The following is a 20,135-nucleotide window of genomic DNA, read 5'->3' on the forward strand; positions in this document are numbered from 1 at the left end:
CATTCCACCCAGAGACCCAGGCCACCTCCCGGTGTACCAGCCAACCTCAGGATCTACTGAGGCTCGGCTGCTGCCGCCAAGCGACCAACACCGCGACCCCGTAGAAGAGAACCTGACCGACCAGCCTGACGAGCGGAGAGTGCCACCCCTGTCACCGCCGCCAGCACCTACACAACCTACCGATGCCATATGGAACCCAGATGCCAACATGGAGCCTCTGCCATCCCACAGCGAGCCCCCAGAACAAGAAGCAGCCACCGAGATGGAGGTTGCGGCCCCCGAGGACAACGCTGAAGCTATGTGCTCCCTCCAGATGTTGGCCATCTCCATCAGAGTAGGAGCCAAGGCCCCCAGTAACCTGGACAAGGTGGGAGCACCCATGGACCTGTATGCGCCCACCTCTCTCGCCGTCCCTCCTCTAGGGGCCTCCAGAGTGAGTTTGGGCCTCCACATCCAGCTGCCAGCCAAGACGGTGATAGTCTTACAGACAAGACAGAATTTCCAGCGCTGAGACTTAACTGTCACCAACCCCCAGCTGCAAGCCAACCGAGAGCTGACCATGCTGATCACCAACAACAGCCACACCGAGCAGGGCTGTGTGGCCCGAGCTGTCCTACACCATGCTGTGCCCCAGGAAGAGTCTGCCGCCAACCATGGTTCAAGGCCTGATGTCCCGAGGTCCCTCATGCCTTGAAGGGGAGGTTGTGGTAGTCGGACAGACTGTCACTTCCTAGAGCATGCTACGCTCCTAGAGTCCCGATAAGCAATTAGGTGTTAAATCTCCACCCAGCACATTCTTCAACAAACCCTTTTCTTTTGTTAACCGCCAGCTTAATGCGGTCAACACTACCAGCCGCTGACAGGGGAGGGGCTGCCCCTCCCCCCTCATGTTCCAGCCAACCTACCCTTTTCCAGGGGACGCCAGCCTTATCCCTCACACTGGCCTGCCCTTCTGCCTTTCACCTGGACAGCATTTCCCCATTCTCTCCACACCCATTGTCTACCTAACCCAATATCTGTAATTTGTTGTATATAAAGCGATTATCTTATCATGTATAATTAGTTCTAAGTAAATCTTCAAACTGTAACTACTTGGAGTATTTTATTGGTAAAATCATTAAGGCTAGGGGCTCTTTCGCCGGACTCACTAAATAGGGCTTGAACAGCTTCACCCCTATTACATATGGCTTTGGAACCGATTAATATCCCCTGATTTAGGACTAGTTCTCAGACATCGTATTTTAGACAATTTTTGCCGAATATTAAAATAAAAATCATGAGATTAATATCAGTTTACTGAGCCAAGGCCTTTGGCTCTTTGGGGCTAAAAAAAAATGATTTTAATCTTATAAGTTTCATTGTAATATCCACGGGAAGCTGTCTAAAATACGATTCGATAAATAATTAAAATGGTATTTTATCTGATAATGGAGATATGATTGTTATAAAACAAGGATGACAACATCCATAAAAACTTTTAAATTCAGACAAAAACACATTACGTAAAGCGTAACTTTGATATACAACAAAGTTACTTAAAAACAAGGTGCTTTAATTAATGTGGACATACTTATATTATTAGACCTATTATTGAGATAGTTTCAATCAAAGAGCTGCTACGCTTTCTATGTAGAAATCATTATGCAAAGTTTGAAATCTCAAGGGAAATTTTAACACGCCCAAATTAATGATCATTACTGTTCGTTACAAACAGACTGACCGACTCTAAATGTAGAAATAAATGGCCTTCAAAAACATATGTGCTCTCCACGTGGAGGTTCAATCAGGGATCTAAAGGGATAAGACAATGGCCGATAAATTTATATAAAGCCCCAATTTTATACACTAACTTAACCCTTCTGTAGATTACAATTAGTGGTTGAAAAAACGGACATTCAACTTAATAAACCAACCAATCACAATCCATTAAAAGTCACCAAAGTTTTTAAACCAACAAATAAGAAAACGTTATTATGAGACTTTGGAGACTAGTGTAATATACAGCCCGATGATTCATCTATCTCTCTCTCTGAAGTTAAATAAGTTTATTTATCAGAGATAAAATTGAACAAAAAAACGGTCTTCTGTCTGTAAGTACGCATGAAGCTTAAGATTTTGTAACCGCTGAACCGATTGGACGATTTTTTTAGTGACGTAGGTATTCTACAATTTGAAATGTATGTATGTCCAACTGTCTGAAATGTTTTGGGGGAGACGTGATTTCTCGACACCTATAAAAGATAAAAAACTTCTTATCAACATTCCCATCTATATGAAGAATAATTAAGTATAAAACATCCAAGGCGGTCGACTGCTTTTAGGCAGGTTTTAAGCTACTTTTATAATGTTCACATATTTCCTTATATCTTTGGTGTTTTTATTTTTATTTTGCAAATTTACAATGAATTACAGTATCGAAATTAAATTTATCTTTATTCCAGAGATTTTGTGTTCAAAGATAAAAGGACAGGTAGCTTTTTTGACTTTAAATATTTTCCCCTATATTTGGTGTTTTTTTGTGGATTATAGTATCAAAATCCAGTATGTAATTTACTTTGACCGTCAGTCATAATACAAAATATGTAATATTTAATAAAAAACAAATTTGAAAAAGGTTTTGTTATTTTTTCTCTAATATTGATTTTAAAAATACTCTTTAAATCTTCTTGGTGTACAAACAAAGTCTCTAAGTCAAAAATTGCGGTCACAGGAGGCTTTTAAAGATTTCTGGAGACCTGGAGGATCAGGACCTGCAGGATCATACCTGGAACTTGATATTGACTTGAACACCTATATTTCATATACGGATTTACTACTCGGAGATAATTTAGTATTTTGGTAAGATAAAATGCTTTCTTTAAGTCAAAAAAAAAATAGTTTTGATCTTTACTTGAATGACCCTGCCAGGTTTGCTGGCATCCTGTGCCCGCGAAGATGGAGATATTCAAAAAATTCCAACTCTCAGTTATGTGTCATTCCCATATTTGAAAAGTCACTCAGTTATAGCCCTCTATCTTTCACACACAGAAAATTAGATAGAAAAAAACGAAAGGGGGGGGGGGCATTGAACGCCCTCACTTCAAACCAATAGTTTAAAATCTTTAGATTTTAAAGTTATGAACAATTAAATATTTACATAGAGAAAGGTTTGGTGATCTTTTATAATAGTTATATTAAAAAACACCTGTTAAATTATATAAAATGTTGAAGTCTCAATAACATTTTATCATTTTCTGATCCTGTTTAGTTGGGAAAGGTAATCTATTAATTAACCTCTATTAAAGTTAGGGAATATTCCCAAAATTGTTAAAATTGTTTATTGAAGTTATAAATATTATATTATATAACTCCTGTTTTAACTTGTGTGGGTCTCATATTTGTTGCTAAGCAAAAACTATCCTTTCATGTACTTAACCCTTACAGATCGGGGGGGGGGGGGGGTCATATTGATCCCCCCCCCCTCCTCTAGTTTTTTCAATGTCATTTTTTTTGTAGGTAAGACAGAAAGTTGTTACTTTTTAAGTTTAGTAATTATACGTCGGCAAGCGTTGATTTTATAAGGATATCTGATCTGTGTCGGTCGTGGCGTCCGGTCAAAGTCGGTTAGGTGGTACCAAATTTAGAAAAAATTCGAAATAAATCTTAATTTCTTCATTACGACTTTTGTGTATAAGATAGAGACCTAAAATTTTTTTGTTTGTGAATACTGGGATATCAATGAACATCTGAGAATAGTGGTGTTATGACCCTTTGACCGTTTGACCGCTTCCTGACCGATTTTATGTCCTGCTTTCAATATGGACTAGTCCCACCTAAAATCCTAGCTTTAAAATTGGCCGCTCTACACCTGTTTTAATATTTAGCGGCTGGCCGCTAAAAAACGGCTAAGGAGCGGTCTGACTAGAACGAGTAATTTTCTCTAAATATGCACATATTAGAAATAAGCCCCCCCTCCCCCCCCCCCAATCTATTAAGGTGGGAATTGGGGCTCGATCTGTAAGGGTTAACATTTCTGGCTATTTTTCAACTGCTGTTTCCCAAATAAAGTTATTGTAAATATTTACTTTCTTCCTAGTTTGTAAAAAAATGTATAATTGATTTATATCGTTTGTGAAGCATATTCTAAAATCTTAAATCTAAACTGACACTTTCTGTATTCAAAATATTGTTAAACTGTTTTTAACCTATTTTTGAATGGGGGGTCAAAAATATACTAGGACACCTATAGAATCAGACTGCAGAGCCCAAATTTGAATTAAGTCCCCAATAAACTTTTTTGGGGGATTTAAAAATTATTTTTTAGTGTTGCTGTAATCATATTGACCGGAGCAAAAGCTCTTTTTTTACTTCGGGTAATATTGTGGCTTACAGAACATTTTTATATAATTCACTTTATATTGATACAATATACATTGGAAATAATTTTTTTTTCCAAAACAATTAATTTCATTGAAAAATCTAACATTTACAATAAAACAAATAATTCTGAAATCTAACCAATAAGAAGACTTGTTTTATTTCAATTCCTAACAATTCAAAAAAAGAGTGTTTTCACAAAGTGACTTATTTCCAATGTAGTTAAATAATTTTTATTTAATTAAAATGAAAAGAATGAAAACCATACACATAAAAGATACATTCTTTTTAAAATTATTTTAAAAAATAAGTTTGAATAATCTTATTTTATAACGCATTTGTATATGTGACAAAAATAAATTTGTTGTATTGCATAAACATTTGTTGTCATTTAACCCTTTACAGCCATTTTTTATGTTTTTAAAATAAGTGAGAGAACACAAACATGTTAATGTTAATTCGTTGATATATTATAAAGAATTAACTTTTTAGTGAATTTTTATAGTAAAATCATAAGGCCTAATTTTACTCTATACCAGAATACAATATTTATGAAGCAAAACACTCTAAAAGCTACGAATTTTACCCAAATAAAAAAAAAACCTTTTGCTTCGGTCAAAATGATCACGGCAACAGTAAAAATTAATATTTAAATCCCCCCAAAAAAGTTTATTGGGGATTTTATTCAAATTTAGGCTCTGCAGTCTGATTCTACTGGTGTTATAGTATATTTTTTATATACGTTTTAAAAATAGGTTAAAAACAGTTTAAACTTTTACAACTAATGAAATTTAAACCAATGTATTAATATCATTAGAAAATGGAATTGATTTTGTGTATTCTTGCAATTCTTGCTCCAGTGTTGGTCCAAGGTTAGATATTGTAACTCTTTACTTATTAAACTAAATTATTTCTGTTGGTGAATTTTTACAGTAATTTTTTTTAATATATTCGTTTTTTTACTTGAAAAAAAACATAGACAATTAAATATCTTAACAATTACATTTTAAATGAGTTTAGGGAAAATCATAAATTATTTTTATCTTGGTAATGATAAGTATTGGTTTTAATAACCTCTCATATCCATTCCTAACCAACCCCCCCCCCCCTTACTTTCTTAATCTTTAATTTGATTGACTGCTTAACTATTTAAACAAAATAAAAACCCGTGATCGTGGCTCAACATCCGCTCGTTGCTGGGGATGTGATAGGTTCAAATCTAGGACAGACACCGTGTCATTTCTAAAGATGTTGAAAATGGTTCCTACTGCTGCTATGTCAGGTGCGCAACATAAATAGTAAGAGTAGGAGGAATGCCATATCCCATAAACAGGTGCAACTCACCACCATGCACAGTTAGGACTTCATAGACCAAGGTCGTGCAATCAAAGGGTTGGTTGTCTGATGGATGTTTCTTAACATACTATACCTAAGAGTATCGCATCCTGTTACACATGGATGATGCTCTGGATTCTCTAGATGATCACTTATATCAAAGGAGAATCCCGCCCTTACAAGGTAATGGTAATTAAACAAACTCCCTCAACCATTACCCTCAGTTATTATATAATTATACAATATCATATTATTGTTCTGGCCCCCATATTATATTTGTTATAGAAATGATTTTATGTTTGTTACAGGAAGTAATTGCAAAGAAGGTTGGGATGCAGATACTGCAACAGGTCATACTTTTTAAAATGAGATTTTAGAAAATTATAAGATTATTTAACAACTTATTTTGAATTTTTAAAGATCTATCAACCAATTCTTTAGATGCCATTGTGTTTATTTAGTTTAGATATAAACTAATATTTGTAGGAACATGTTACAAAGTTGTGCAGAAGAACATGAACAAGGACACTGCAGACAGGGAATGTGCAAGAATGTTCCCTAATTCAAGACTTGCAGTAATAAAAACAAGCCATGACAATGAATTTGTTAAAGGTTTATTTTTAATTTTCAGTATAATTTGAAATAGAGCAAAATGTATGGATGCAAAAATATTTTGAATTAAGTTTTATTTGATAATTTAGTAATTATTGTTCAGGTCTTTTAAAAAACGCTAATGGATTTATAGCATATTGGATTGGAGCTACAGACCGAGTCAAAGAGGGTGTTTGGGTCTGGGGTGATGGATCTCAAAGTATGTTTTTTATTAATCACCAAATATCATATCAAAAGAATGAATAAATTCTTAGCTGATCTCTAAATTTTATAAAATCTATGACAAAACTTTTAACAAATAATATGAATATTATTTAGTGGCTTTTAAAGATTGGCATAAAATTGAACCAAACAACCAAGGCAATGAAGACTGTGTATTGGTATACTTTACAATATAGTTTATAAATTTTAGCATATACATATGTACATATAACATAATAAGATTTTTTTTAGTACCATCGTAACCGTTATTGGTGGGGGATAGATGAATTCAAATGGAATGATGTACCTTGTCATTATGCCAATAATTATGGTGCTGTATGTCAGATGCCAGGTGAAGGAAAATGTATATTCTTTAAAAACACTAAGCCCTATTATATTTACAAATAATTTTTTTTTATAAATGTAATTTATTTTCAAATTGTTTCAAATTGTTTTAACAACAGGATGATAAGAGCAAAATTAGTAGCTTGTTTACACAAATAGTTCTAGAAACAAGGATAGTCAAACTGTCGTCAATTTAGGTTTTTACCATGGTCAGTTTGTTCGTTCAGTAGGAGAAAAGGGGATGTGATAAAGGGGGTGGAGGGGGGTCATCATTATATAAGCCAGCTGGAAGTAGCATTTTAGCAGTGTTTGGGAAAATGTCTCACAATATCCATGCATTCTTTATCTATTTTTACATACTGGTTCATCAATGTAACATTATAAAATTAAGCAGCAAAATATTCTGTTTTTAAATATATTGTACTTTTAATTTCAAATACTAACTTATACAACCTTAAAAAAAAACATTACTTACTAATGTTACTTTTTTTGTAGAAGACAGAGTGACGTGTGAGCCTGGATGGATTGCTGACCAAACAACAGGTTACACTTATGTTGTTACACTCAAATTTTGTAATAAATACCTATTATTTTTTATCTTCAGTAAACAAATATAGTCTAATAGAATAAAAACAAAAATTTATAGGGATTTGTTATAAAATTTTGCAAAAGAACATGATTATTGAACAACTTATTTTGAATTTTTAAAGATCTATCAACCAATTCTTTAGATGCCATTGTGTTTATTTAGTTTAAATATAAACTAATATTTGTAGGAACATGTTACAAAGTTGTGCAGAAGAACATGAACAAGGACACTGCAGACAGGGAATGTGCAAGAATGTTCCCTAATTCAAGACTTGCAGTAATAAAAACAAGCCATGACAATGAATTTGTTAAAGGTTTATTTTTAATTTTCAGTATAATTTGAAATAGAGCAAAATGTATGGATGCAAAAATATTTTGAATTAAGTTTTATTTGATATTTTAGTAATTATTATTTAGGTCTTTTGAAAAAGGCTAATGGATTTATAGCATATTGGATTGGAGCTACAGACCGAGTCAAAGAGGGTGTTTGGGTCTGGGGTGATGGATCTCAAAGTATGTTTTTTATTAATCACCAAATATCATATCAAAAGAATGAATAAATTCTTAGCTGATCTCTAAATTTTATAAAATCTATGACAAAACTTTAACAAATAATATGAATATTATTTAGTGGCTTTTAAAGATTGGCATAAAATTGAACCAAACAATGATGGAGGCAATGAAGACTGTGTATTGGTATCATCTACAATATAGTTTATAAATTTTAACATATACATATCTATAATACAAAGTAGAACAATGTCTGTCTGTCTGTCCGTCCGTCTGTCTGTCCCTTAAGACCTCAGTAACCACTGAACCCATCGGATTCTACTCTTCAGGGAATATACCTACTGGTCCTGTGGTGGTTTTAGGCTATTTTCTTGGGGGGTGGGACACCCCTAACCCCCCCAAAAACAAATAAATCCTCCCCTTATTTTTTATTTTGCACTGGTACAGGCTGCCACAGGCTGCCCTTTACTATTTTTTATTCCAGCATTTATTTTGAATGAAAGAATAGCAACATTCTCTCACTAAAAACAATAAATATTAATTTTTTTTATCACCTCTTGGGGCAAAGCCCCTAGAGGCTAGGGGCAAAGCCGCTAGTGTACATATAACAAAATAAGATTTTTTTTAGTACCATCGTAACCGTGATTGGTGGGGGATAGATGAATTCAAATGGAATGATGTACCTTGTCATTATGCTAGTAATTATGGTGCTGTATGTCAGATGCCAGGTGAAGGAAACTGTATATTCTTTAAGAACACTAAGCCCTATTATATTTACAAATAATTTTTTTTATAAATGTAATTTATTTTCAAATTGTTTCAAATTGTTTGAACAACAGGATGATAAGAGCAAAATTAGTAGATTGTTTACACAAATAGTTCTAGAAACAAGGATAGTCAAACTGTCGTCAATTTAGGTTTCTACGATGGTCAGTTTGTTCGTTCAGTAGGAGAAAAGGGGATGTGATAAAGGGGGTGGAGGGGGGTTGTCATTATATAAGCCAGCTGGAAGTAGCATTTTAGCAGTGTTTGGGAGAATTCTCACAATATCCATGCATTCTTTATCTATTTTTACATACTGGTTCATCAATGTAACATTATAAAATTAAGCAGCAAAATATTCTGTTTTTAAATATATTGTACTTTTAATTTCAAATACTAACTTATACAACTTTAAAAAAAAACATTACTCACTAATGTTACTTTTTTTGTAGAAGTGAAGTGTGAGCCTGGATGGATTGCTGACCAAACAACAGGTTACACTTATGTTGTTACACTCAAATTTTATAATAAATACCTATTATTTTTTATCTTCAGTAAACAAATATAGTCTAATAGAATAAAAACAAAAATTTATAGGGATTTGTTATAAAATTTTATAAAAGAACATGATTATTGAACAACTTATTTTGAATTTTAAAGATCTATCAACCAATTCTTTATATGCAATTGTGTTTATTTAGTTTAAATATAAACTAATATTTGTAGGAACATGTTACAAAGTTGTGCAGAAGAACATGAACAAGGACACTGCAGATAGGGAATGTGCAAGAATGTTCCCTAATTCAAGACTTGCAGTAATAAAAAATAGCCGTGACAATGAATTTGTTAAAGGTTTATTTTTAATTTTCAGTATAATTTGAAATAGAGCAAAATGTATGGATGCAAAAATATTTTAAATTAAGTTTTATTTGATATTTTAGTAATTATTATTCAGGTCTTTTGAAAAACGCTAATGGATTTATAGCATATTGGATTGGAGCTACAGACCGAGTCAAAGAGGGTGTTTGGGTCTGGGGTGATGGATCTCAAAGTATGTTTTTTATTAATCACCAAATATCATATCAAAAGAATGAATAAATTCTTAGCTGATCTCTAAATTTTATAAAATCTATGACAAAACTTTTAACAAATAATATGAATATTATTTAGTGGCTTTTAAAGATTGGCATAAAATTGAACCAAACAACCAAGGCAATGAAGACTGTGTATTGGTATAATTTACAATATAGTTTATAAATTTTTACATATACATATGTACATATAACATAATAAGTTTTTTTTTAGTACCATCGTAACCGTTATTGGTGGGGGATAGATGAATTCAAATGGAATGATGTACCTTGTCATTATGCCAATAATTATGGTGCTGTATGTCAGATGCCAGGTGAAGGAAACTGTATATTCTTTAAAAACACTAAGCCCTATTATATTTACAAATAATTTTTTATATAAATGTTATTTATTTTCAAATTGTTTTAACAACAGGATGATAAGAGCAAAATTAGTAGCTTGTTACACAAATAGTTCTAGAAACAAGGATAGTCAAACTGTCATCAATTTAGGTTTCTACGATGGTCAGTTTGTTCTTTCAGTAGGAGTAAAAGGGATGTGATAAAGGGGGTGGAGGGGGGTCATTCATTATATAAGCCAACTGGAAGTAGCATTTTAGCAGTGTTTGGGAAAATGTCTCACAATTTCCATGCATTCTTTATCTATTTTCACATACTGGTTCATCAATGTCACATTATAAAATTAAGCAGCAAAATATTCTGTTTTAAATATATTGTACTTTTAATTTCAAATACTAACTTATACAACTTTTAAAAAAAACATTACTCACTAATGTTACTTTTTTTTGTAGAAGACAGAGTGAAGTGTGAGCCTGGATGGATTGCTGACCAAACAACAGGTTACACTTATGTTGTTACACTCAAATTTTATAATAAATACCTAGTATTTTTCATCTTCAGTAAACAAATATAGTCTAATAGAATAAAAAACAAAAATTTATAGGGATTTGTTATAAAATTTTGCAAAAGAACATGGATTGGTGGACAGCTCAAAAAGATTGCTTAGCTTTGAACAAAGATGCCAAACTAGCAGAAATGAAAAGTAAAGAAGAAAATGATTTCATAAAATGTAAGTTATTTCATAATTAATATTATTTCCTTGTAGTAAACTAGATATTGAACTTGATATTGCTTAAAGTTGAATAATTCTTGTAATGTTACTGAATCTTATTTTTAAACACTTATACTTTAGCTATGTTGAAGAAAACTAATGGATTTTATGGATATTGGATGGGATTAACAGATGTCAAAGAAGAAGGAAAATGGATCTGGACTGATGGATCTCCATGTATTATACATTTATTCTTATGAAAAATTCACAGGATGTCTATCTGTCTGTATGTACCAACGGATATTGTAAATTTACAAAATATGAATCTTAATACATATGTCCTATTATATGTGGGAATGTGACCCCGCCTTAGATTCAGGGGTTTGCGATTACGAGCATTGTAGACAGACAGACTTTTCACCAGGACTTGACGATCAGCTTTGCTGATCTAACTATGTTATTGAACCAACAGATATTTACTTATGATATTTATTGTTTAGGTGCAGTCTAAATACTAACGGTTTACAATATATTATAATAATACATGGATTAAGGGCACATATATAAGAATTAGAATTTGCATAGTAAAATATATCATATTAAAATGGTTTTATACAAAGCTGATCCCATCCCTGAGCCAGGGGGAGATCAGCAGATACACAACTAATGGAACAAACATAATAAATGGTTAAAATTGACAATTACTACACAGATGCACAATAGTTTATATTGATCTATTCACAATGGCTTCCCCTATAGCTTAAAGGGAATTAAAAAAACTTGGGGGTAGAGCTGGGAAGCGAGCTATACTACAAGTCTACATAGTCCTACATATACACTAAATAACAAAGTTTGGGTTGTGTGGGGCCTTTAACATCCTAGGAGAATTTTTTTCTTAGAAAAATAATAAACGTTGAAATAAGATTCTAAATTTGAAGTGTTTTTTTACTGGAATGATTATCTTTTTGATGCTCTATAAATCAATAACAAAATTTCAATAGATAATGAATATTTATTTAGTGGCTTTTAAAGATTGGCATAGTATTGAACCAAACAATCATGGAGGAAATGAAGACTGTGCATTGGTAAAATCTACAATTTTATATTTAAATCTAACTTAATTATATATTATAACACATATATATAAAAAACTGATTGAATTTTACATAAAATCATAAAAGTTACTTTTAGTTTCATAGTGCATGGTGGTGGGGTACTTCTGATTATAAGTGGAATGATGCACCTTGTGATTATGATAAAAGCACATTTGGTGCTGTGTGTCAGATGCCAGGTTAGATTACAGAATAAGCCTATATTATACAGTTATAACAGAGAATCATGCATCCCCTGATAGAATGTTTTTACCAGCTAGCTAATATAACAATACACCCCATCACCCCTTATGACTTTACCCCATCCCCTCCCTAACCATGGAGGGACACATTGACCAATATCTAAGGACAATGTTATCAACTAAATTGACGAAAAATATTCCCCTGTCACAATATCCCTGTATTCTATATCCATAACACAACATCGACTATCTTGATAACCATAACTTTCTAACAATAAATATTTTTAGCCTACTGATCCCGGTGTATATGCCAGGGTCACAGATCAATTAGGATGGTTGAATGTAAGTTTTTTTTTCTAATAAATACGGGTATAGGACAATGAATGATGATTATAATTTTTTGTTTAATCCTTTTATATATATTTAGTCATTATCATTTAAAGTCTATCTTATTATCCCCTCTCATTCTGCTTGTAATTACAAAAATTAAAGAGAATAGTGATAGTGAGACAAGGAGATGTAGAGAGAAAGAAAGAAAGTAAGAGGGGCGTGTTGAGAGAAATAAAAAGAGATACTACTCAATAAAGAATAGCATTACTTAAGGAATTAAGAACAGGCATACAGACTCAAATAAGGCATACAGACAAAAAGACGAACTGAGAAATGTTTAAAAAGTAGCTGCATTACACAAAGATTTATTATATCTTTTTTTCAGAGCAACATTCAAGGATCCACATGTCTTCCCTGAATAACCCACAAACAACACACACAAGAATGACCAATGAACCGACTAAATAAATTTAAAAGAAGGCGTCTTAATATTTTTGGCCATTTTTAATATAATACAATTTTTTATTTTTATTACTTTTTTCAACAGGAGTGTATCAGGAAGAAAAATTCACAGATAAAGTTATGACAAGGATAAGGTATTAGGCAATTTGGATTTCCTATCTTTAAACCCTCATTGTGTAACCAATCATTTTTTGTAAATTCAAATTTGAATTAAGGTGTTAAATTCAAGATATAATTTTTTTTTTATATAATTAAATATTTTGTTACACCCCTTTAGGATAAATACCTTATCCTTGTCTAAAGTAATACAGCTGATAATATGTTTCAACTCTTTTTTGTGTGTTTGGTTTGTTTTTGTTTGCATAATTTTTTAAAAAATAGTTGAAACATATTACCAATCGGTTATTTTTTAAAACATTAATCATTGCTTTTATAACATACTATTTGTTCTTTTATTATATGTAAATAGTGACAACTTGAAGAACAGCTTTTTGCGGATATTAAAATGAAAAACTATGAGAATAAAACCAGTTTTGTTTTCCAAGAGGGGCCGAAAGCCTGGGCAAACAAAACTGATATTAATTTTTTATTTTAATATTGTCTGTAGTGCGATGCTACACGTGATTTTTAGTATGGCTAATAACCAGATATTATTCACTGGATATTAATCAATTTTGAACCCATACTGAAAAAAAGATTTCTTAGACTTTAGTTTGCATGGGCCCAATAATAACAATTCAACAAGAAAGTCTAAGAAACATTCCTACGAAATTCCAGGGTAAACCCTTCTTTCTCAAATTGTAACTACTTACAATTTTAATTTTATTGCTTTATTCATTTTCTTCTCAATTGTCTATTGCTTTGTCCATTTTCTTGTTAACTGTAAATAAATTTTTGCATGTATTAATTCTTTTCTTATTATTTATTCTATATACTCTATTAATTCATTTAGTTAGTAGGGGCGCAGCAGCTAGTAAATTTATATAGAGTTACGTACTGACTTATGAACAGACATAGTGCATAAAGTTGCTTTGCTACTAAAACGTATAGCATATATTTAGTAGTTTGTAATAAGACTTGCATGGTAAAACAAGTTTTATTTTTAACTAGAAAAGAAATGGGACAAATTGGTGTAAAAACTAAAATGTAAGCATAAGTATGTAAAAATAATAAAGTACAATGATTATGTTTACAATAGTTTTCAAAGGCTTGAGAGACAAAATAGTAAAGAATGTCCTTACGTCCATTTTAAACATGTTGCTTTTTTACTTTTTTAACAACAAATTTTTATGTGATCTAATCATCCGATTAACCTGATTTTTGGTATGTTGATTTGTGGAACAACGAAGAATAATATTATAAGCAAAGCAACTTTATAATCAAGTCCTAAAAATGTAAATATGTCCATAAACATTATCCTGTATTAAGCAGTTTTTCAACAAATTTACTTACAATTTTGCTCCGATTTTTATACATTTATATTCAGATTATTTAGTTCTGACACTATACAATTGTTAATGCCCGTTTTAACGTTTCAGTGCTTCGCTTTTATGGATGTTGTCATCCTTGTTTCCTTAAAAATTACCTAATTCTAGTTTTTCATAATTTGTAAAATATTGAGATAGCAACATTTAGTTCCTGTTCTCATTAGCAGAGCTATCAAATAATTCTAAATGTTTGTTGGTTTATCTGTCTGTCACAAGTTAAAATCAAAGGCAAACAAGATTGCATGTTAAACATTTGTGTCCACTTCGGGTCAAGGAATTCCACCTACTCTTACTATTGATGTCTCAAATCTGATATAGGATAATTAAGTACAACTTGAAATGTCTTAAGTAATCATGTAGCTTTTGGCTTAGATTTAAACCCATCCCATTCTTGGTGACATTTTGCTCATTTTCAGATTGATTTATCTTCTATAAAAGACTTCTGTGATCAATAAGCATATGATTAGTAACTTTCTTTGTTTTATGTTTTATTCTTCTTTACTCATTATTTCCTAATATTTCTTCGCTACTTATGTATGCTTTTATCTTAGTTAAAAGTTAAATGGCGATTTCTGTAAAACTTATTTAATTGTTATTTTCAATATTTTCTATGGAACATAAATTTGATATAATAGAAAAAGAACCGTAATTTTCATAGAATTTTATTTTTACCAAAATAAACAAAATATAATATTAGGATTAAAGATAATAAGTAGCTTAGTAGCAGTCATAGTACGTGACTACGTCAGAAAAGTTAAGGGCTCTATTGAAAAATTAGGATAGGTAGCAAATCTACTCAGCATTTATGTGCATCAGTGTACCAGTCTGTGTATAAAAGATAACAAATCACTGGAAAGTGTTATGTGTGACGTCATAAAAAATACATCTGAAAAGGAGGGATGAGAGGAAAAGTGGGAAAGTAAACCTAAAAAAGAGATGGATAATAGGTTTTTATTTATGACGTTACACAGGACACTTTCCTATGCATCAAAGATAACTAAAATAAAATCAGATTTTAATTATCTATTTCAATACTTTCAAAACATCTTTACTGTATATTAACTATACTTAACAAACTTAAAAAGTAAATTAGCCCTACAGCGATTCTTTATTGCTACTTTTTTCTAATCAAAATTTTCTTAGCAATTATTGCTAATTAATTTTTAGACAGTGATCTAAAAGAAAAAGCAGAGTAAAAGTAAGTAGAGGACACATAATCACAATTCTATTTCAAATATCCCAAAATTCTATTGAAAACAACAGATATTTTTATGGAAATTTGCTTTACTTACTTAATTTGTTGCAAAGTTACAGAGTAATGGCGTTGAGCTTTATAGAACAATCTGTGCAAGTAAATCATTCAGTAAATACTATACAATTAGAGATTTGTGTTTGTCATTAGAATAAAATCATCTGTCTTTACTTAAAAGCAGGAATAAGGTATAACCAACAAGCAAAATAAATATAAAATAATATTTGGGGGCAAATGATTTTTTCTGAATTAATTTCGTTATTGGTATAAGCTGACTTAAAAGTTAAAAATTACATAAGAGCAAGTAGGTATACCTATTTAAACAAAGATTTCTTGAACTTCCTAATTGGTATGCGTATTTAAAAGAAAACACAAATAAAGGCCAAAAAAACAAAATTAGATAAAAAAATATAATTTTTTTATTTCATACATTCAAAATTGTTTCAAATTTGGAAACATTCCAGCTCAGTTGTACAATCTTCTGTTATATCGTCAAGTACTACTCCGTGTTGATGTTGATAGTCCACCTATTTCAATTGTTTTTAAATACAGTAATTTATTGGTCTGCCGAACGCCGAATAAATTGGGACAGCAAATCAACAATTTAATAATAGCGCAGCTATTCTTTATTACATCTATAGTATAACCTCTTTTTATTTGTACAGTATACAGGGTTTTGCCAAGAGGGTGCATGAAGCGCACCTGAAAATTTTGACACCCCCTTTAAGTTAAATTTAGGTGAGTGTAGAGGATAAAAGCATTTTCCAGGGGGTTGGATACACTCCCGCTCTCCTTTTCTCTTTTTTTACTCTATCCAATGGCCGTCCATGTTACTAAATTTTATCCTATCAAAGGACAATTTATTGTGCTAGGTATGATTAAGTGCACACACCGCTTTAAAAGCTAAAAGAAAGGAAAAGCATAAAAAGAGGGTGTGGAGCATACAGAAATGAACATTACTGTTGACATGTAGAGAAGCCTCATTTCTGAAGTTAGTCAGTCAAAGAGAGTGTTGTAAATACAATCCTGATGTGCACCACCACCACCATTATTTCCTCCTGCTTCTCCTGGGTTCCAGCCCCCATGTTCAGATTCGTAACCATCATCATTGCCCCCTGTTCTATTGCCTGCCCAGCCCTGTCAGAGAAAGATAGATATTATTTTTGAGTTATCCTATTATATAAAGTAGTAAGCTATTTTAGTCTGTAGCTTAAGATTTTAATAACTAATGAACCAATTGATTTCTCCATTCTATGAAAGCTTCACAAAGGATGGATATTTATTTCTTGGATAAGACTTGGAATGGTTTTAGACTTTTTTTCATCTCAAATACAGAGCTCCTAGATGCTAGGGGCGCAGCTGCTAGTATAAAATATTTGACTGGAAAGTCATCCAAGCTTAGTTTTAGTTTGATAATAATTTCTAGAGCTCCTGTAGGGCATTCATAACCCTAAGAGATTGTTTGACTCAACTGGTCCTATACTTATTTTACATTCTTATTTTTTACAATTCAGACAAATATACTCTTATAATAGATTTGCTGTGCTTCTAACAAAGATACAATGTATTGACCTGTCTTGCTTCTTGTCTTCTACTTTCTTTCACCCTCTTGGCTGTCTGTTGGTGTTTTTCCTGCAAAAAATATTTACATTTTGGTTACTGTTTGTAATTGTAACTCAAATATCATGCACAAGTGGATAGGGTGTAAACTATAAAATAATCCTCACTCCCCAATCTGGGTAAAAAACTTATGTGAATGAAGTCAAAAAAGAAACACAGAAAACTGTCCCGAATTTGTATTAATTTTGAGGAACAAGACTCCAGTGACGTCAAATTTTTCTTTCCCGAAAAAGGGAAGGGGGGAAGAAAATCTTTTCAAAAGAGATGGGGAAAACCCCCTTTTCTCCCATCTCTTTTTTCTTCCCCCCTTCCCTTTTTTTTTCTTTCCCCCTTCCTTTTTTCGGGAAAGAAAAATATGACGTAACTGGAGTTTTGATCCTCAAAATTATTACAAATTCGGGACAGTTTTATGTGTGTCGTGAAAAAATAACAGCCTTGCAATTAAAACGATGTATTTCTAACGAATAATGTGGTTTGATTGTGCCTTGACTGTGGTTCTATTTTGTACATTCTTTAATTTCTTAGTACTGCACTGCTATAAGGAACACAAGATTAAAAGAAGTAAACAAAACTAAAATGTTTTTTTTTTAGATTTTGACATTGTAGGTAGGTCAATATAATTTGTTTTTCAAATTTATCGGAAAGTGCCAGCTTACACCAACAACAAAACCTATACTTAATTTCAGCTGTTGTCAGGGGGCAACATTTACAACCTCTACATCTGACCCACAAATATTTTTTTAGATTTATTTCGCTTGTTGGTTATACCCTATACCTGGGAAAGTGTTATCTCTCGGAATTTTGATTTTGCCTCTCTGCTAGAAATAAAAACTAATATGTCCCAAGTTTGGATCTTTCACAGATTTTGAACTGTGATCCGTGGAGCGTGACGTATGATTATAGAATTTATCACCTTTTTCTCATATTCTGATTGAAACGAGGGATTTTCTTGGAGAAAACTTTGGGTATTGAAACTTGAATTGTTGGGGTCACCCATAGCTAGTTCAGATTTTATCGCTTATTTATCACACTGTCCTGTAAAACAAAAAAAAAGTTAAAATTAAAGCAGCCATTGAGACAGTAAAAGAAAGAAGAAACAGAAAACTGAAAGCTCAAAAAAGTAAGAGTATATTCTAGTTTACAATTAGAAATAAAATACGTTATGTATAAAACAAAAGGTATATTAATACAGAAATAGAAATTGAAATTGACACAATGGATACTTATTTCAGCAACTATATTTGGCTTATCATACCCCATTTAACAAAGATTCACCGAGCATAGTGTAACTTTGATTGCGCGCTTGCCAGTGTAATTGCCCCTTTTACAATCCTATTATATAAAATAGTAAGGTTATTTTTCTGAAGCTTAATATTTTAAAAACTACTGAACTGATTGCGACTCAACTACCTCCCCCCCCCCCCCCATCTCTCTCCCCACAACACCCTCAAGTGTATCTAGAGGCCTCTAGGTTAGATATAAAGAAATACTAAACAAACCCAGACATTTAGGCTAGCCAAAAAATATGGGATTTGGCCCATTAATGTACTTTTCTTTTTATATTTATATTACCTATAACTGATTTTGTATTCTATCACAACGTGTTTATATTTTATCTTTAAATCAATAACTGATAAAAATCATTTCATGTTATTCAAATGTGTATCTTATGAATATCTATTAGCCACTAATACATTAATGAAAAAAACAGGGATGAAGACATTCATCCTGATAAAGAGAGTAACATGATGTAACACAAGTGGGGTAGAATTTCTTTTCATCTGAGATTAGCCCCAAGGTGTGGTAAGGGTTTTCCCATCCACCTTTTTTAAAAAAAAATAGCTTGAAACGACCACAGGACCAATAGGTATATTTTCTGAACAGTAGAATCCAAACAGTTTAATGGTTACCTAGATCTCAAGCTTCAAACGGATGGACGGACAAACACACATACATCAAACTACTTTATAATATAGATAAAAATGGTATTAGTAGGCTATTAATTCTTTTATTTTAATTAAGTTTCCTTGAAATTAAGTTATTCCCAATCCCTCCCCAAAATGATAGTCGACTAGATTTGAATTTATCTGACACACAAAAATTATTTTTGGGAAATGTATTGTGTGTTTACAACAACTCAAAAATGTTGAAAAGAAGGAGTCCAACCCTATTTTACTGGGAAAGAGGGAGGGGGGGGGGGGGCATCAGGGATCTAAAGGGATAAGACAATGGTCGATTAATTGATGTATATCCTAAATAATGATACACAAAATTATCCCTTCTGTAGATTAAATTAGCTTGGTTGAAATGTTTGGAGGCCCCACCTAAATAAAGCACCCAATCAAAATTGAGTAGAAGTCACCAAATTTGTTAAGCCAGCAAATAAGAAAATGTTATTATAAGACTTTGTGGACTAGTGTAATAAACAACCCAATGTCTCCTCTGTCGCTTTCCCTAAATTTCAAGACGGGGGAAAGATAGTGACCCCACGAAACAAACTAAATTTGTGAGGTATGAAAATTGTATGATTATGTTTAACATAATAATTTAACATATAATTTGAATGTTTCCTAATTATTGATAATTGCAATTGATTTTTTTATATTACATCTGAGGCAAATTCTTAAAAAACTTTTGCCCCACTGAAATCAGTTTGCCCTACTAAAATCAGTGAGGCATATACATAGACGTCCAGGGCGGGGGGGGGGGGTAAAGAGGTGATTACACTGTTAAAAATAATTTTTTTATTTAATATCAATTGATACTCTGGAGAGTATTGGACCCATAAATGTGCTACAACTATATAATTAATATAACACTATGTAATCAATAATACAAA

The 20,135-nt window shown here is 32.1% G+C and overlaps 2 protein-coding genes across 2 annotated transcripts; one reads left to right on the forward strand and one right to left on the reverse strand.

The window, feature by feature from the left end:
* Positions 1-5,176: 5,176 nt before the first annotated feature.
* On the forward strand, positions 5,177-13,844 carry LOC145329886 (macrophage mannose receptor 1-like). Its single transcript, XM_080174335.1, has 23 exons — positions 5,177-5,228; positions 6,000-6,041; positions 6,178-6,303; positions 6,407-6,502; positions 6,622-6,683; positions 6,757-6,856; positions 7,345-7,392; positions 7,626-7,751; positions 7,855-7,950; positions 8,069-8,133; positions 8,576-8,675; positions 9,162-9,203; positions 9,436-9,561; positions 9,665-9,760; positions 9,880-9,941; positions 10,015-10,114; positions 10,592-10,639; positions 10,744-10,869; positions 10,993-11,088; positions 11,872-11,936; positions 12,043-12,142; positions 12,434-12,487; positions 12,861-13,844. Exons 1-22 carry the CDS (start codon positions 5,177-5,179, stop codon positions 12,439-12,441), a joined length of 1,782 nt encoding a protein of 593 aa, XP_080030461.1. The 3' UTR covers positions 12,442-12,487; positions 12,861-13,844.
* A 1,596-nt stretch (positions 13,845-15,440) lies between these two features.
* Positions 15,441-18,985, reverse strand: LOC145329887 (uncharacterized). The gene is made up of 5 exons (XM_080174336.1): positions 18,869-18,985; positions 18,210-18,331; positions 17,249-17,308; positions 16,702-16,813; positions 15,441-16,202 (listed from the first exon to the last, which is right to left on the reverse strand). The coding sequence occupies exons 2-5, from the start codon at positions 18,291-18,293 to the stop codon at positions 16,120-16,122; spliced, it is 339 nt and encodes a 112-aa protein (XP_080030462.1). The 5' UTR covers positions 18,294-18,331; positions 18,869-18,985; the 3' UTR covers positions 15,441-16,119.
* Between the last annotated feature and the right edge of the window lie 1,150 nt (positions 18,986-20,135).

Source organism: Acartia tonsa, chromosome 10 (assembly GCF_053477335.1).
Source record: "Acartia tonsa isolate MP-2025a chromosome 10, ASM5347733v1, whole genome shotgun sequence".
In the NCBI taxonomy this organism is placed as follows: domain Eukaryota; kingdom Metazoa; phylum Arthropoda; class Copepoda; order Calanoida; family Acartiidae; genus Acartia; species Acartia tonsa.

Bases quoted from the DNA above. Each gene is read 5' to 3' on its own strand.
- LOC145329886 (XM_080174335.1), top strand. From the start codon at position 5,177: ATGGAATTGATTTTGTGTATTCTTGCAATTCTTGCTCCAGTGTTGGTC. The intron at 6,857-7,344 runs GTGAAGGAAAAT...CTTTTTTTGTAG, and splicing joins TGCTGTATGTCAGATGCCAG to AAGACAGAGTGACGTGTGAG. The intron at 11,089-11,871 runs GTATTATACATT...ATATTTATTTAG, and splicing joins CTGGACTGATGGATCTCCAT to TGGCTTTTAAAGATTGGCAT.
- LOC145329887 (XM_080174336.1), bottom strand. From the start codon at position 18,293: ATGGGTGACCCCAACAATTCAAGTTTCAATACCCAAAGTTTTCTCCAA. The intron at 16,814-17,248 runs GTCAATACATTG...TTTCTCTGACAG, and splicing joins GAAGACAAGAAGCAAGACAG to GGCTGGGCAGGCAATAGAAC. The intron at 16,203-16,701 runs ATTGTATTTACA...AATTGAAATAGG, and splicing joins TGGTGGTGGTGCACATCAGG to TGGACTATCAACATCAACAC.